The sequence below is a fragment of the Belonocnema kinseyi genome, chromosome 4, assembly GCF_010883055.1.
Source record: "Belonocnema kinseyi isolate 2016_QV_RU_SX_M_011 chromosome 4, B_treatae_v1, whole genome shotgun sequence".
NCBI lineage: Eukaryota > Metazoa > Arthropoda > Insecta > Hymenoptera > Cynipidae > Belonocnema > Belonocnema kinseyi.
The window spans coordinates 48,373,057-48,390,527 of NC_046660.1; the positions used below are offsets into that span (position 1 = coordinate 48,373,057).

The 17,471-nt window shown below is 27.1% G+C and overlaps 1 protein-coding gene across 1 annotated transcript in view; it reads right to left on the minus strand.

Moving 5' to 3' along the window:
* LOC117170877 (carbonic anhydrase 7-like) overlaps positions 1 to 12,694 on the minus strand; it is a 23,757-nt gene extending 11,063 nt beyond the window's left edge. Inside the window, exons 1-3 of the mRNA XM_033357919.1 lie at positions 12,688 to 12,694; positions 8,816 to 9,007; positions 8,624 to 8,730 (exon numbers count right to left, since the gene is read on the minus strand). Of these exons, the coding sequence (XP_033213810.1) occupies positions 8,624 to 8,730; positions 8,816 to 9,007; positions 12,688 to 12,694 (306 nt within the window). The remainder of the gene's footprint in view (positions 1 to 8,623; positions 8,731 to 8,815; positions 9,008 to 12,687) is intronic.
* Positions 12,695 to 17,471: the final 4,777 nt, after the last annotated feature.

The following is a 17,471-nucleotide window of genomic DNA, read 5'->3' on the forward strand; positions in this document are numbered from 1 at the left end:
CGCCAATTAGCACAAATGGTAAGTTCCGACAGTGCCTACAAGTGTGCCTACTGGCCGCTAAATGGCAATACCGGTTTCATATGTATACACCTGGTAGACCGACATTCTTATCTCTATTATTTTGTTTTCTTACAGTTTGCCGTGCACGTGATTATTTCGTGATTGAGAAATTGGACACGTTTTTAAAATTCGTCGCACTAGAAGTTAATGATATCATCATTGGAGGCCACAAGATTTTTAATATTTGAGTTGAAGATTTCGAAAATGTAACTGTATAAAATTTATAAATATTCAACCTAAACAGTTTTAGATGAATAATGCCATTTTATTCATGTAGGTTTCTAAATAACTGTTTGTTGAAAACATTGGTCTGTTACACATGAATCGTCACCTACGCATTAGCAAATAAGCTCTACGCATGTGTTTTTCAGCCAGTTTTATGTACATATCTATAATTTTTTGTTTTAGTAGTTTGTTATTTTTAAACGAAAAAATATCAATCTAGCGTCTGGTTTGATATTATAAAATTCGGAAAACAAATTGGCTACGAAGATCTGTTTTTTAACGCAAATCAGTCCGACTTTGACTATTTTTGTGTATTGATTTATATTTTGAAGAAACAAAAGTGATTCTCGTTTGAAATTTTCTAGTTTTGGATACTGCTTTTTACAGATTTTTATAATGTTGACTATTTGATTTAAAAAGAGTATATAATTTTAAATCTTAAATGAAAAAAGTTATCCAAATTAGATCAAGCTTATTTGTTAAATGAGAAATTAATAAAATTTTTCTAATTTATTTTTAAAGAAATTACTGGTAACAATTTTTATGAACTAGATGAAAAGTGGAAAATAACACTAAATCTTTTTTCTACATTTTTTGCGGCCACCCTTAAATATTTTTGAATTAAAATTTTTTCTTATACTTTTTTATAGCAGGCTAAAGATTTTTCAACACCCGCATGGGTCTAATACAAATTTCATCAAGAAAAATAGAAAATACTAAAAAAAATCGTAGCAAATACTGATTCAAAAACTTGTTTACGCATTACTTAAATGACAACTTTTGATCTTAAAATAATAAAAGGGAAGCTCAAGTCGACGTTAATTAAAACTAAATAATAAGTATCCTTATGCATTTTTAAAATTTTGTTTATTTACTATATATTTTTAAATACAAATGTAAACAATGGTTTCATCCTTAAGGGTTTAATTTTTTGGATGTTCAGTCTCAAGTTTCTTACTTGTATTTCTTCGTAGATTTTACAATTTGAAATTAATATTTTAATGCTTGCATAATTTCAAATTGAAAGCGTTTGAGATTAAACCATTATGACTTTGTAAACAAATGATTTAAATTTCAACGTTCGAAATTCAACAGTTTCTAAATTATTGATTTGGATCAGCAAATAAATTATTAGAAATTAGAATAGTTGATATTTTCGTAAAGAAGAACTCAGTTTTTCAATTCTTATCAGAATTTTTATATTAACTTTTCTACAAAAAATTAATAAGAACTTATTAACAAAAATATCTGGCATTTGTAATAAAAACAATTATGGGAAATTTAATATACAATGTTTTTTCAATTTTAGCGAAGTTTAAAATATGAGTGGATTATTGCGAACAATTATGTGCTGAGCGCCATTATATATTTTTTTTATTTTGCACTAAGTGCGAAATAAACCAATTAATATACTAACGAGTTAAGCATTCTGCAGGGTCATTCAGTTTTGGAAATTTATCACATTGGGTACTTTTCATTAAATCACTAACATTTTCGTTAGAAGTTTCAATATTTATAGAATATTTATGTTTCCGATTACACTCTATTTTTTTCGCAGCTTTTAGTCACTTTCTGACTAAATGAATTAGCAAAAACAAAAAACAAATTTTAAAGCTCTATAACAAGAAGCCACTATCTGAATTTTAAACTTTATTATTTAAAATTTGTTTTAAAATTTAGTGCTTATAATTATTGTTTTGTGAAATATGATGATTTATTTAAGACATAACGGATGATATACATTTTTCTAGAAAATGTGAATGACCTGGAAATGTTAACATTATCTTAATAAAATTTACAGTGAATGCAAGCAATTTTATTGATTAAGTTCATATTCTTTTAAAACATTTCAATATAAAAAATCCATATCATAACTATTTATCCTTAAACCTCTTCAATCGAATTTTTATTAGAGATGCTCACATTTGTTTGGACATTTTGCCCAGGGAGAGGGAAACTGCTAAGAACCTTTTTTTGTGCATAGCCGCTTACTACAATTAAGTGCTCTCAACAATCATAACCTCATACATTTTCAAAATTAGTTAATGAATATATAATATAATTATATATAATTCATTGTTTCTTTAGAACTTGAGTTTTTGCGTTTTTCAAACATTCACAATTTCGAATTTAAAATTCTAAAAGAAAAAAAATAATTATTAAAATAAGTGTTTGACAAACAAAGGTCAAATCCGACAGATTGAATCATTTAAAAATAATATTTCAAACTAAAATATGCTATTTCAAATCTGTTTAATTAAAAAAAAATTAAGTGAAAAAATATATTTTTTAATTATGATCAGTATTTTACTATTCATTTAAAATGAGCAATCATGATTAAAAAATTAAAAATTAAACCATTTTAAAATAAGTTATTTAGAATAGAAAGCTTTGAATCGTTAATATTTCGGTGAAAAATTTAAAGTTTAAACGTTAAAATTTAAATTTTTTTATTAAACAATTCTTTAATATGTAATTGAAATAATTAAATTTCGATGCATATATAACTATTAAAGAATTATCCATTAAAAAAATGCGTAGGGTTTAGAGTTATTTAAAATTTTGGAAACGATTTCAGCTTAATTTAAGACCTGAAAAGATTTCAGAAAATGAAAAAAAATAATAAATGTGGGTTTCTGAAGAATTGCAATCAAAATTTTCGAAGCTTTTTTTAGAATCTTTAAGGGTCTTGAAGAATAAAAAAGTTATATAATTTTGAAATTGCATACCCTTTTTTATTCATTCATTTAATTTTTTCAATTAAAGATTCTTAAAAACTAATCTTTTGCAGTGTAAATAATTCAGCGTTTGCATTGAATGTTTGTTAAGCCTTCGCCTTATTAAATTATTATTAATACTTTCCATTTTGCAACTGCCTTCAAGTTATGATTTTCACGTTGCTCAGGGAGGGGAAAACTGCAAAAACACTTCCCTCCTTTAAAACGAATTGGAATTTGAGGATATTTAAAATAGATTTTAATAATTCGAAGTGATTTTAATAGGTTTGAAAGATTGTAGGATCTTTTATAAAATTCAAATTAATTTTGAACATCACTGAAAAAATTGTAAAGACCTTGAAATGTTATAAAATATTTAAAAATAATCCAAGAATTTTTAATGTAAAGGAAAAATGATTTAAGAGAATATAAAGTAGATGAACTAAGCTTTTAAATTCGAATCAATGCATTTTTATGTCTCTAAGTTTCTGATCCTTCAGTTTGAACCATTACAATTTCTTAAATGTGCATACTTTTTATTACTCTATTGGAATCATTTAATCATAAAGTGCATTCAATTTTATATTCTTCAGCTTTATAGGTTATTATTTAAAAATTCAAGAAAGTTCACGATGCTTCTGATTTTATATATTGCATGTCTTATAAAATTAAGAGAGTTATTTTTTTTGTTTCCAGGGTTAAAATTTGTAAGATTGATAGTATCTAAAAAACATTTATTTTTTGATGGTTTTAAGTTTAAAAAACAAAACAAAAAACAAATTAATTCTCTTTTCGCGACTTTCTTAATTTTCAGGTCTTCTGTCAAGGCAAATTTATTTATTGTATAAAATAAATTTTCTGCAACACATCAGAAAATAAAAACCTGCTATGATGCGTGAAAATGGTTCAAATCTCTAGGTTACGTAAAAAATTGTACGTCATGATAATATGAAATTTATAACAAAAAGAAATTTTGCAAACAAATTTTGCTTGAGCGTAGAAAAAAGGAGTTTCGATTATTGACAATCAAAAGATTTTCTCTTTTGGTAGAACGAAATTCAGTTTTGAAGTTTTAGTAACATTTTCCTAAAAAAATTAAATAACAAGATATTGTCTTGATGTGACTGAGCTGTCTTAAATTATTTACAAATTTTCAATAAAAAAATAAATGCATCTCGATATCTTTGCTATCAAAAAATTTTATTTTACCAAATTTATCATTGAACGCTTCTTCGGTGTTAGAAACAATTACAACATCAAGAGATCAATTGTAACTTACCAAGCTTGGTCTTTAAAAAAATATATCCGCAAGATCCGCGTCAGTAATGGCTGCGTTAATTATAAACTATAATTATATTACAAAAAATTCCACTAATTGATTAATTTAAAACTAAATTTTTGACTAATATTATAGTAATTTTTGACTATTACGCGAATTCCATGGCAAACAAACACAAGTAATTTCCACCTTCGAAAGTCTTCCTAAGAAAATATTTACTAATTCTTTGGCAATTCCACGTTTTTTAATAAAGCTTCTTATTTGTTTTTTTATTATTTAAGAAATAAAGGCTCACTAGTGTTATAAGCGATATCTTATTCATTTTGATTTAGAGATTATAGAAAATTTTCTAAACAATTACATTTTTGGATCCTATGAAACGTGTTTTTTTTCTTCAAATATGAATTTACACTCAACTAATCGATTTTTTAATTTTTAAAATTAATTTTAATTATTCTTTAATTCAGCATTAATATTTATAAATTCTATGGAATTTCCCTCTTTTCTCTTAATTATTTTTGCTTTTGGTTAAGAAATAAAACCATTTTTTCGAACTAAGTATTATTATATAATAATATCATATACAATATAAGATTTTTCAAGCAAATAAGGCTGCCGTAGAACTTGTTCTAATCAAATAAATATTTAGTAATTTCAATTTTAAATTATCTCTCATTATTTGTAAAAGATTTTTTAATCAATATTGTACAAGATTTGAATTTTATTCTGTAAATATTAATGTCCGGAAAAAATAATAAATTAGTGCAACTAATGCATTTGCTATTTCTTACCCACCCCTGTTGAATAAAAATGTTTACATTAAATTAAATTTCGAATGTTTGGTCAGAGTTATCGACAATAGCACTAGCAACAGAATATTTTTGTGGCACAAAACAGAGATTTTAATCCCAATATTATAGCACATATTTAATTATTATTCGTTTTTCAAGAAAATTGCATCACTAATTGCATACCATGTCGAAATATTTAACTTTTCTCAAAAAATGTACAGTTAAAGCCATGTGACGAGTGAGTCACGTGACCAGATTCCTACAGTACCGCCACTTTTTTTCTTTCCCAACTAAAACTTACGTAACGCGACGTCAAGTTGAAAATTTGGGATACTAAACAAGAAGCGCTAAGAATGGTGGGCCTGTTCCCAAATTTTCAACTCGATGTGGGGCTTCGTGTGGAAATAAGTTAGGAAATAAGAAAGGTGGCGATAAGATAGGAATCTGGTCACGTGAGCCACACGTCACATGGCCTTAAAGCAATTAAAAAAAGGATTTTTCGCACATTTTAAGAAATTTGAAACTTGAGTAAAATTTATTTTTGAGTTTATAAATCTATATTATTATTCACCTAAAGGAACTAAATACATGTAAATCAATCAAATTTCCCAAATCAAGAAGTATTTTCTATTCTTGTATGAATTTAGAAGCAAGGTAATTGAAATTTTTGTTTTCTTTAAAGCAGACTTTTCAAATTATATTAATAACCACAACTTTTGTACTTTTCAAGCAAATGTATTTATGTTGGAGAGGTCAATATATTTGTCCTGAATCAAGAATTCTTTCACGTTTCTGCATATATCATTTTAACGTAAAATCTATTAGTATTTTCTGTACATCTTGAAGGAGGCTTCCAAGCACATTTCAGGAAAAAATCAATTTAGATTTTGTTACTCTTAAATAAAATGTTTTGATATTAAAGTTCAATCGACTCTTCTGAAGAGAAAGAATAATTTTTATCATTGCATCCGACTTTATATTACATTATATAAGCGGTGAAAATAAGTATTCGAAATTTCATTGATTCTGGTGCGATCGTCTTCTTCCTTATCATTTTCAGAAAATTGCGTCATCCACTCATACGATTGCTTAGAACATTGTATTGAAGAACAATTTTTAAATTAAGGAAAGTTTAATATAATGAAATAAGAATTTATCCAAATGGTCACCTGCAAAAGCTTCCTGTGAAAAGAAGAAAAATGTCTAATAATTCGTACCTATATTTGCATTAGTGAGGTTTCAGAGTTAAAATTAATCTTAGAAAAAATTTCTGATTCAACTAAAGACCTCCGTTTATTTTATTACATACTTTTATATTATCCAAAGGAGAAGAAAACTGCAAAAAACCTTTCCTGAGCGCAACAGGCTACTACTCTAATTCACTATATTGCCCTCCATCCTTCATCACCTGCTTAACTTGTCGTTTATTTAGCGGCTGCATACATAGGTCTAACATTCGACACGTCTCCTTCGGCTAACTTTATTTTCCTAAATTCTTTTACCTGAAAGAAAATAGAAGAATAATAAATAATAGTGCTAAATGAAATGTCCAAATAATTTGTGTAATCATTTGCAAGAAAACAGATACTTACCAGTTTTGTTTTAACAAAAATTGAAGGAATATACGTGAACCACGTTACAGATTCCGAGCATGGAGGAGAATCTAAAGATCCTTTGTAAAACAAAAAATGTGGTGACTCATCATCTACAAGACTTGTTAAGGCCATCGGGGGTATATCTGCCTTTGAATTTATAGATTGCACCTTATGTACATTTTTTTCGAGGTTGTCAAAAAAATTTACGGGGTCTGAATCCAAAATCTGAAATTCCAAAGTTGTATCAATAATATGTGATTTTCCGTAAAAAAAACCCTGTTGAAAAGTGTTAAGAAAAAATAATAAAAAGCTGAAACGATTTCAACAAGAATACACAAATGAATTAAATACGTTACAACATACATTACACAAAAGTAAAACTTGATCTACTCTTCGGACCAAATTTGGAATTCTTTTTGTCTATTTTTGTGTTTTATTGCAGTTTTAAGTTTCTATCAGAATCTGTGTAAAAATCACGCCTAAAATATTAGCTAAAACAGTAGCCAAAAATTTCATTTGACCTAGAATGGCAAATGTTTATTTAAAAAAATGGAGAAAGATAATTTTAAATTAAGATGTGTGAATGATATCTATTGCAAAAAAAAACATATTTCTCTAAACTTTAAAGGAATGGCGGAATAGTGAAAGTTAATAATCGATCCTGAAAAAACATGATTTTTTTAAACTTTTTAAAGTACATATTTAAACCTTAAGTTCGAAGCTTCGGTATATTCTGCTAGAAAATTTAAACAATAATAATAAAATTCAGTAATATAAAAAACTAATTGAATTGTTTTGAAGTCTTATGAATCCAATTCTTTTTAATTCTTTCCCATAACAGAAAATGATAAGATTAGCATCTACAATGCATATTAGACTATTAGGCTATGATAGCTCTAAAAATAAAAAGGAAAAAAATTAACTAACTAACTTAAGAATATATAACTCTTTCACATTCACTAACACTTTTCCTTTTTCTGAAATCACTTAGGTGGCCTTTTTAATTTCAATTATCAAAAAATTATAAAAAAAACCAACGTGAAATTTGGAAAAAATGGAATGAGAAATATATGCGAATAAGTTACATAATCGTTCCCTCATTTTCTTATTTGCATTTTTCCAATACAATATTTCTGCAGTGTTTCGTACTTATATACATATTTATTTTGAATACTGCAATACCGTCCTCTTGTGACTGAGCTTTCTTAAATGATTTAAAATCTGTTCTATAAAAAAACAGATGCATCTCCATATGACGCCTATTGAAAAAAATGATTATATGAAATTTAATATTGAACATTTTGGTGGTATTAGTGAGAAAAAAATATCAAGAGATTTTTTGACTTACGCAAATTGGTCTTTTAACACCTCAATTTGATCCTTCTCGTTAGTTCCACTCTTCTCCTCAGTCCACTTTATATTCGAGGGATCAATATAAAAATTAATTTGATTATTGGTATCTTTAGTAACGATTTCAATAATTACTAATTTAAATTATAAAAAATCTTACTTATTGTTTTATAAACTAATTTGGGACTTATAAAAGTATAATATTTCATCACTGAATGAAATGAGTGGTGAAAAATCCCAAGTTTATTTAACCTGCAAATGCAGTGAGTGAAAATATTTACTAATTATTTGGTATTTTCGGCCACGACATAATTACTAAACTTTTATTGTCAACTGTTTTAGAAATAAAATTAGGATTATGGGGAATTATAATGAAATACATGGTTGTTTTAATAATTCTAGTGTTTTTTTCTAGCATATTCACAACTTTTTCAATATTGCATTCTCACTATGTCAAGAAAGTTGTAAATTCTGCAATATTGCGTTTTATTACTAAACGCTTCTACTGGATTTATTTTTTTAATCAATTAATACAATTTCACAAACAAAATTAGCGAAATTTCAATAATAATGTTTTAGAGAGCTTAATTTTAAAAAAATATTTACCGGTTTTGGAGCCCAAAGAAAAGTGGCTTTTTCAAATACGTAATTCCCATGAAGCGGTCCGCCAGTAAGCCTCGGAAGTTTTCCAGGCCATTCAGCTTCTATTTCAACTGTATTATGAGAAATAAATAAAACTGTATAAAATAAAATAAATCGGAATTAAATTTATAAATTCATATAAATGAAGTTGAATACCAGTGTGACCAGTATTCTTTATGGTCATTTTTGTTGGCAGTGTTTGAAAGTCTGTTAATTTCAGTCTTTTATCAATTCGTTGAAAGTAATCGCCGCCACTTTCTGCGATTACCATAATGGGGGATTGATTTTTCCCATTACATTGTGGATATTTCTTGCCCCAGTTTTTAGCATCTTTATAACTGAATGCATCTGCAAAAAATAATTAAAATTTTTATGAAGCTTTATTGCAAGGAGCTATTACTTGAATTTTAACTCTTATTATTTGTATATTTCATGAAGATTTAATGTGGCTTATAATTTATTGATGAAACATACGATCTTTCTAAAGTGTATCTGTTCACATTTATATTTTCTCGGAAACTACATTGTTAAAGAACACAAAAAAACTGTTTCAAAATTAAACTTACTCGCTCGTAAAACGAGAGTAAAAAGAATCGTCGCTATTAAGGTGTCGCTGGATCATTTTAAATTCCTGCGTATTCTAGAAACATATAAAGATCTATTAAAAATTTTATTTTTTCATTCAAATTCAAAGACTTACTTCTTTTTTGATTGTATTAAAGATGCAGTTCTGAGATGAATTAATTGTAAAGTCTGCCAATCAAATACTGGTTTCCCGCAAGAAGAATGAACTCTTAAAAAATCGACTATATATAGACCAGAAGTCTTATGACATTTATCTTGTTTTTTTTTAAATTTAATATAACCTTGCACGTGACCTGAATTTAGTCTTGAACGCGTTTCTAATTTGCGTCGCACCACTACATTTTTGAGTGAGAGAGCAATATTAGATGATCCTACCTCCCTTAGAAAAAAACAGACATTGAGTTTATCCTGCACATTATTCATGAAAGATTTCCTACTTTGCAAATTTTTCAATGTAAAATTTTCTCATTCTGTAGTCTCTAAAATAATTTCTTGTTGAAATTTTGTTTCGTGAAATGGATTTAGTCTGTAAATACTGTTGTCTTTCTTTATTTTTTTGCGATGAAACCTATCTACAAGTTTTACAATCTTATTTTCGGGCTGCGTCATTTACATTTACAATAAGGTTCCTTTTTGTAGAAGAAAGTTGAGAATGAATAATTGGTTAAATCTGGTTTATTTCAACATTGAGACTTTACTAGTAAATATTTTTGTAAATAAGAAGTAAACCGCAAAATGACTTAGCAGGTCTTTACAGGTCTTATATTAATATTATTTTGACAAATATATCCTGGTTAATAGAGATAGTTACATAACAAATAAAAAAAAATAAAGTAAGCCTAATCTAATATCTTGCCCTTTCCTTATTCCTTCTCCTTGATTTTTAAACAACTAGGGACAAACAGTTTTTTCGGGCAAGTAAAAACCTGCTCATCAGTAATTATTTGTAGCAAAACTTTTGGCCTTAATAAGTGAAAATCATGATGATTAAAATTAACAAAATATATGAGAATTGAAAGTATGTAGACATTTATTATCTTTTACATTATTCTTGATAGACTCCATCTTCTTACTATAGCTCATGTCTTTTTAATTAAAAATTATGCTACATTTAATGCTTAAATAATTTCAAGATAAAAGCTTTTGTAAATTCAAGTTGTTTGAACTTTAAATCATTCGAATTAAAGATTTAAAAAATTTTAGAATTCAAATTTTATTAATATCTTACTTTGGAAAACATTCAAATGAATAATTTAATTTTAATTCTGTAGCATTCTTGATAAATGTTCGTTGATAACATGTGTCTATTACACTTGAAACATCGCCTTCGAATCAGCAAATAAGAAGCTCTAATCATGTGTCTTCTCAAGCCACTTTAATGTGCCTGCTCATAACTGTTTGTTTTCACTAGGATTCTAATTTCAAAATCTTTAATGTATAATTTTCACAAAAAAGTCTCATTTTCAAGCACACGTGTTTCAGATTGGCGAGTTTTAAGAAATTATGAAATTTTAAATATTTTTTCGCAAGTCACTTCAGTTTTTATCCTTTAATTTGAAACAATAAATTCTTTAGTGTGCAATGTTTTTGATATATTCATTATTTTTAGTTTTTTTTAGTTATATTTGAAATATATAAAAGCTATTCTCGTTTGAAATTTTTTAATCGTAATGGCTTTTAGATATGTGATTTGAAAACGGTATCCAATTGTAACCGCAAATGAGAAAATTCATCCAAATTAAATGAAGCTGATTTTTAATTTCAAGATTTAAATTTTAAATGCTGAGTTGAGATTGTTTTATATTAGAAGATGTCGGTGTGAGTTTTGCAGCTTTGCTTGATCAAACTGCGCAGTATTTATAATGAATAATTTTTAACCAGAATAAACTGAGTTAAAATAGATTTAATGTGTAAATAATTATATTTTTTCGGTTGTAAGGTGACGTAACTTGTTCACAAGTTTCACAATATTACGTTCGGTCTGAATCACGTATACTTCAAGGAAATTAATTGCTTTAATAAATTTGAACATGAGAAATTAGTTAAATTTTTATAATTTATATTTAGCGAAATTTTAATTAAGAATATTTGCGAACCAGATGAAAATCGAAAAATGACCATGAATCTTTTTCCCAGCCTTCTAGGGGCCATCCTTAAGTATCTTTGGAAACAAAGACAAGATCTGTGCATTTCGTAAATAATTGAAATCCATTATAATAATAAATTCACGAGACTTTAGGCGCGGAAAAAAGGCGTTTAAATTTTTTTAAACCAGTAGAGTTGGTGTTTTTGTGAAGAAAAGTTTAGTTTCGAAATTTAAATTAGAATTTGTGTACGGATATTCCTAAAAATAAAATAAAATCATATAAATATTAATATCAATAATAATATTAATATTAATTTTATTAATAATAAGAAAATTAATAAGATATTCCTAAAATAAAAATAAAAATCAAATATCAGCTTCTTAAAAGAAATTATAGTTTGTAAAAAATGTGTATTTCATACGTTGAGCCACACTACATTCGCATAAATTAAAATATATTTATTACAGAGAACCAGATTTAGAAGTTTTAGCGACGTTAAAAAGAAGAATAATCTGTTGTGAATAGTTATATGCTAAACGACCTTCTATTCGGTGTAATTAAAAAAACTTGGAGGACTCTGAACAAAAATGCTTCGAATTGAGTTCGTCTTGAATTGCCCCCAATCAAGACATGCTGAAGTTGAAAAGGTCGACTTGGGCATGTCTCAATTTTGAGACGAAGCCAGACTTCAATGTATGTCTTGGAGACACGTTTCTATGTCTTAAAGACATAAATTTATCTCTTGAGTCGAATTTTTATGACTCCAACACGCACTGTTTATAATTTCGAGCGTATATCTGCCCTAACAAAAAGGGTAATTCTAAAAGTCATAAAAGCAAACCTTTGATAATGGTTAAACAATCTTGTATATTTTTATACAATATATATATATATAATTAAAAATTTTTCTTAAGGACAACCGCAGGATTTCGCCAGGAGCGGGCGCTAATCTGGAAAATTGCACTCGCTCCCAGCGAAATCGCGGTAAAATTTCGGCCACAACCACGTCTGACGACCGTGAGATAGGTGGTTATATATATTACATCAACTTATACCAAAAATATGGTTTGTTTTTACGTAATTCTAAGGGCTAAGGAGATCCTTCTAGAAAGTAACAATTTTTATTTTTTCAAAGAAAATTTTTAAGTTATAATCGTTCAGACTCACCGATTCTGAATTTTTAAATTAAAAATAGTTAATTTAATAATTACAAATTTTTCATTAACTAATTTTAATCTCATTTATAAGCCAAAAAAAGTTCGATAATCTCAGCCAAGACAAAGCTCGTCTTGAATCAAGTAAACATCGTCTTAGTCAAGATAAGGCTCGACTTAAGACAAGTAAACGCCGTTTTACCTGTCATGGCCATTAAAGTAAGACGAAAGCCTATGTCTCGACTCAGTATTGAGACAGAAGAATTCGAATGTATTGTCAAATTTAGAATATTTAAAAATATGTTAAGGTATTACAAATGATTTCCAATTTTTTTAAAGATTTCAGGATATTTTTAAAAGCTATAGAGAAATTCCTAAACCTCTGAAACATTTTTAGGAGTTTCAAAAGACATAAAGAATTTTGTATATTCTAATGTATTTTATATAAATTTTAATATTCTAAAGTAGTTGCAATGTATTTTAAAAATTTGGTAGTGTGTGGAAAAATTCTAAGAAATTTTTAAGAACTTTAAAAAGCTGCGAAGGATTTCAAACTGTTTAAGAAGTTCAAGGATATTTCAATTTATTCAAGTGATTTTATGCAATTTTAAAGAGTTCAAATTATTTCAGGACATTTCAGAAATTTCAAGACATTTGAAAAAAGAATTGTAAAAGTTTTAAGGGATTTACAAGAATTTAATGAGCTTAAGGGATTTAAAAAAATTTTAATTTATTTGTAAAGTATTTCTTAGGATTTTGAGAGATATGGAACGATGTTTGTGAACCTATAAAATTTCAAGTGACTTTGATTAAATATTTGTCAAATTAAAATGTCAATCCCCAATACTCATAGTAGTCCTAATTTGTAAATTTTCTAGTAAAAATTCATCTTTTTACTGCGTCGGTAATTTCTAATTGAAAGCATTTAGAAATGTGAAATTTTTTCTTTCGAAATAAAAATTCACACCTTAGATGTTTGAAAAAGATGTACACAATTCTAATTTGTTATTTGCTAAGGAATTACATTTTTGAATTTCCTAAACATTAAAAAATTTAAAAAGAATAAAAATAATTGTTGAAATTAGTTTTAGGTAAAAGCAGGTTTCTATTAGACACATTTTATGTCCTACGCATCAGCAAATAAAACTGTCTGTTAATATGTTAAGATCTACAGATAAATAAACGTAATCGGAATCCATGATAATTTTTAAGTTAGTAAAATAACGAATTGTCCTCACCTATGTTTCTAACTTGCGAAACAAAGGCGGTTATTAGAAGATAGCAAATTAATTATACTTTTCAGGCTCCTCGTGTACCATTCTGTATCTGCTCTCAACTTCAGTTTTTGATATTCGTATTTTTATTTTCAAAACATCAGACTTTAAATTATACATTATTTAAATGTAAAGTACAAAAATCTTTGGAATTTTCAATTTCAAGTTTTTGTTTTTTCCAAATAATATCGAATTTTGAAGCTCATTTAACAAAATTCATTCAAATGTTAATGAAGATTCCCAATTTTTGATAAATAATACGTTATTATTCGTATTTTACAATTGACAAGTTCAAAATATTTGAATTTTTAATGAAGATGTTTCGTAATCAGAAGATTTCTGTATCATACGAGCCTTTTGAGTTTAATGAAATTTTATTATTTTTAACATGAGTAAAAGAAGGTAAAGTGGATTAAGTTTGCATGTAATTATGTGTTTTTTTCATTTTTAGGCGAGATAGTCTATTCACAAATTGCACTGTAACACCTTCGGACTATGCCATTTATAGACAAAGGCTTCTTATTTTTTATTAAAGTTAAAAATTAGTAATTACTAAATTTTGTTCTAAATTAGATTTATAGGAACGATAATAAAACGGCTCTTGATTGAAAAAAATGAATTTGAATTTCCCTGGAATATTTTCAAATTTTTCAGGCTTCGAATTCTGACTTATTTTATTTTTGATGTTTTTTTAAGGATTTAAGGTTTTGCAAGATATTCAAATGTTTAATTTTTACTATACTTCAGAATCTTTTAAAGTTAGATGAAATAATGTACAATATGGCTGAGATTGATAATTGCCATTTTTTTTACAATAAAATTCAAGCTTGATTACCTGCCGATTGAAACTGAGGAAAATTGCTGCTCATGCTACCATATTTGACAGACACAAAATATTATTCAAAATTTGACTAATATTTCAAATGACTGATTTTGGCCAGTGCACGTTATGGATCAGATTAATCCTTCTTTATTCATTGAAAATATTCTTGGTCAAAAATTCATCTTTTTTATTCGTTTAACTGTTTTTATTTAAAAATAAGTATTATTTTTAAATATTAACTATTAAATTTTGTCTTGAAAATTCATTTTTGTCGATTGAAAATTCGACTAATTGGCTGCATGTTGAACTTCTTTGTTAAAAATTCATTTTTGTGATTAATAAATCATCTTTTCAGTTAAAAGTTATTTCGACCTTCGAATTTTTCCTATTGAGTTTAAAGCTTTTGATTTATTTTTATTATAACATGTCCTTTTTTCGAAACAAATTTTTAAAATTCAAACCAATACAAATTGCTAGTTTTGTCTCGTATATTGTTGTAAGAAACTGAAGAAATTCTTACTAGCCCCAATAACAATGCTTCGACTTCAGTTCGACTTCAATTGCCCCCAATCAAGACATGCTGAAGTCGAAAATGTCAACTTGAGCATGTCTGAACTTTAAGATGGAGCCAGACTTTAATTTATGTCTTCAATACAACTTTATATGTCTTGAAGATATAAATTTATCTCTTGAGTAAAATTTGTATGACTCCAAAACGAGCGGTTTATAACTTCGAGTGTATACCTGTACTAACAAAAAGGGTCATTTTGACTCAAAAAAGCTAATCTTTGTTAATGAATAAACAGTTTTGTATATTTTTATATATATTTATATATTCAACCAACTCATTTACTGATTTTCATTTGTATTATAATTGTTTGACGATAATACCGAAAATGTTGTTTGTTTTTACGTATTTCTAACGGCTTTCCTTCTAGGAAGTTACAATTTTTATTCGTTTAAAAAATTTTTTTCTGTGGTTATACTCGTTCAGACCCATAGATTATGATTTTTTTAATTAAAAGAAGCTAATTTAATAATTAAAAATTTTTCATTTATCAATTTTAATCTCATTTATGAGCGAAGGACTATGTCCCGACTCAGTTTTGAGACGCAGCCAGACATCGATGACTTGGAGTCAAACTCAAGACGTAACCAAGTTGAACTCAAGTGGAAGCATATTTACTCGGGAGTGTATTATTTTCTTGCAATATAAAACGTCTACAACTAAAATAATCACAAAAAATTTAAAGATTCATGAATGTTGAAATATTGCAAAACTGGGTTTAAGGTTATTTATTTTAAACCCAGGTTATTTATATCATTTCATTACAAAGTATTAAATTCAACAACCATTAATTAAATTAATGGAAAATTTATTTAAATGTTTACCATTGCAAAGCTTCCTCTTTGAAGAAGCATAATTTATAATAATTCATACCTATATGTGATAGAGGTAGGTTATGGATTTGAAATTAATCTTTAAAAAAATTAGTGCTACAACTAGAGAATTTATTTTATTTTACCATTGCATTAAACTTTTTTACGACATTCGCATATCCTTTGTAAAATAAAAAATGTTTTTGCTGGTCATTTACAAGACTTGTTAAGCGAATCGCCGCTGTCTCTGTTTTTGAATTTATGGATTGCACTTTATGTAAATCTAGTTCTAGGCTGTGAAAAAAACGTTCGGGATCCTGTGCTGAATCTAAAGCCTGAAAATTTAGGAATGTATCTATAAAGTAGAATATTGCGTATGAAAAAACGCTAAGGACAAATTTCAACAAAACAGTGGTAAAAGCTAAAATAATTTTCATAGCAACATTCGAATGAATTAAATACGTTACGAAATTTAAGAAATTTAGATTAGATTGAAATCCAAACTAAAAATCCTATTTAACGTACAATAATCAAATTGATGCAGTCTCATGGAAAAAGAAAAAAAAACAATAATCCAACAACCAAATTTGAACCATTACGAACAACAAAAAAAGCTTCTTCTGTAATCTGAAAATATAAAATAATTATTGGACACAAATAAAAGAGAGAAAAGAAACATGGCAAGGCAATCAAACACATCCCCTATGTGGTTGTTTCCCTTCTCATTTTTCTATCATCTTTTTTATTTTTGTCCGAAAATAATTTTTTTTTTAATTTCTCTAAAACTTTTTTATCCTAAGTTAAAAAGGAACACCTTTTTCGCTGTACAACCTATTAATTCCTATAGATTAGTGGGATTGAAAATTCTTGTGGATGTACTTTTTGTAAATTCTGGTCAGAAATTTGAACATTAATAAAATAAAACAATATACAAAGGTACTTGAATTGTTTTAAATACAAATTTATCCAATTAAATGAAACTATGGTAGCTCTGATAATAATAATTCAAAATTACATTCTTAACCTTTTTACATTCACTAGCACTTTAACTTTTTTGGAAATCACTTAGGTGGCCATTTTCAATTTCAATAATTACAACAGTATAAACACAAGGCAAAGGTATAAACAAAGGCGAAGAGAAAAAAAAATGTATAAAATAAAATTATGCATAATTTACTAGAATGGGAGATTGACTTTTCCCATAACATTAGGCTTATTTCCCCCCCCCCCCAATTTTTATCATCTTTATAACTGAATGCATCTAAAAAAAAATTTGAAATTGTATGAAGCTTCATTGCAAAAAATATGTGTATCTACATTTATATTTTCTGAGAAACTACAGTTACACGAATAAAAGTGTTCCGACTTGAGTTCGACTTGAACTTCCCCTAATCAAGACATGCTGAAGTCGAAAAGTTCGGCTTCAGCATATCTTAGTTTTGAAACGAAGCCAGACTTCAATTTTTGTCTTGGAGACAAGGTTTTATGTCTTGAAGATATTAATTTATC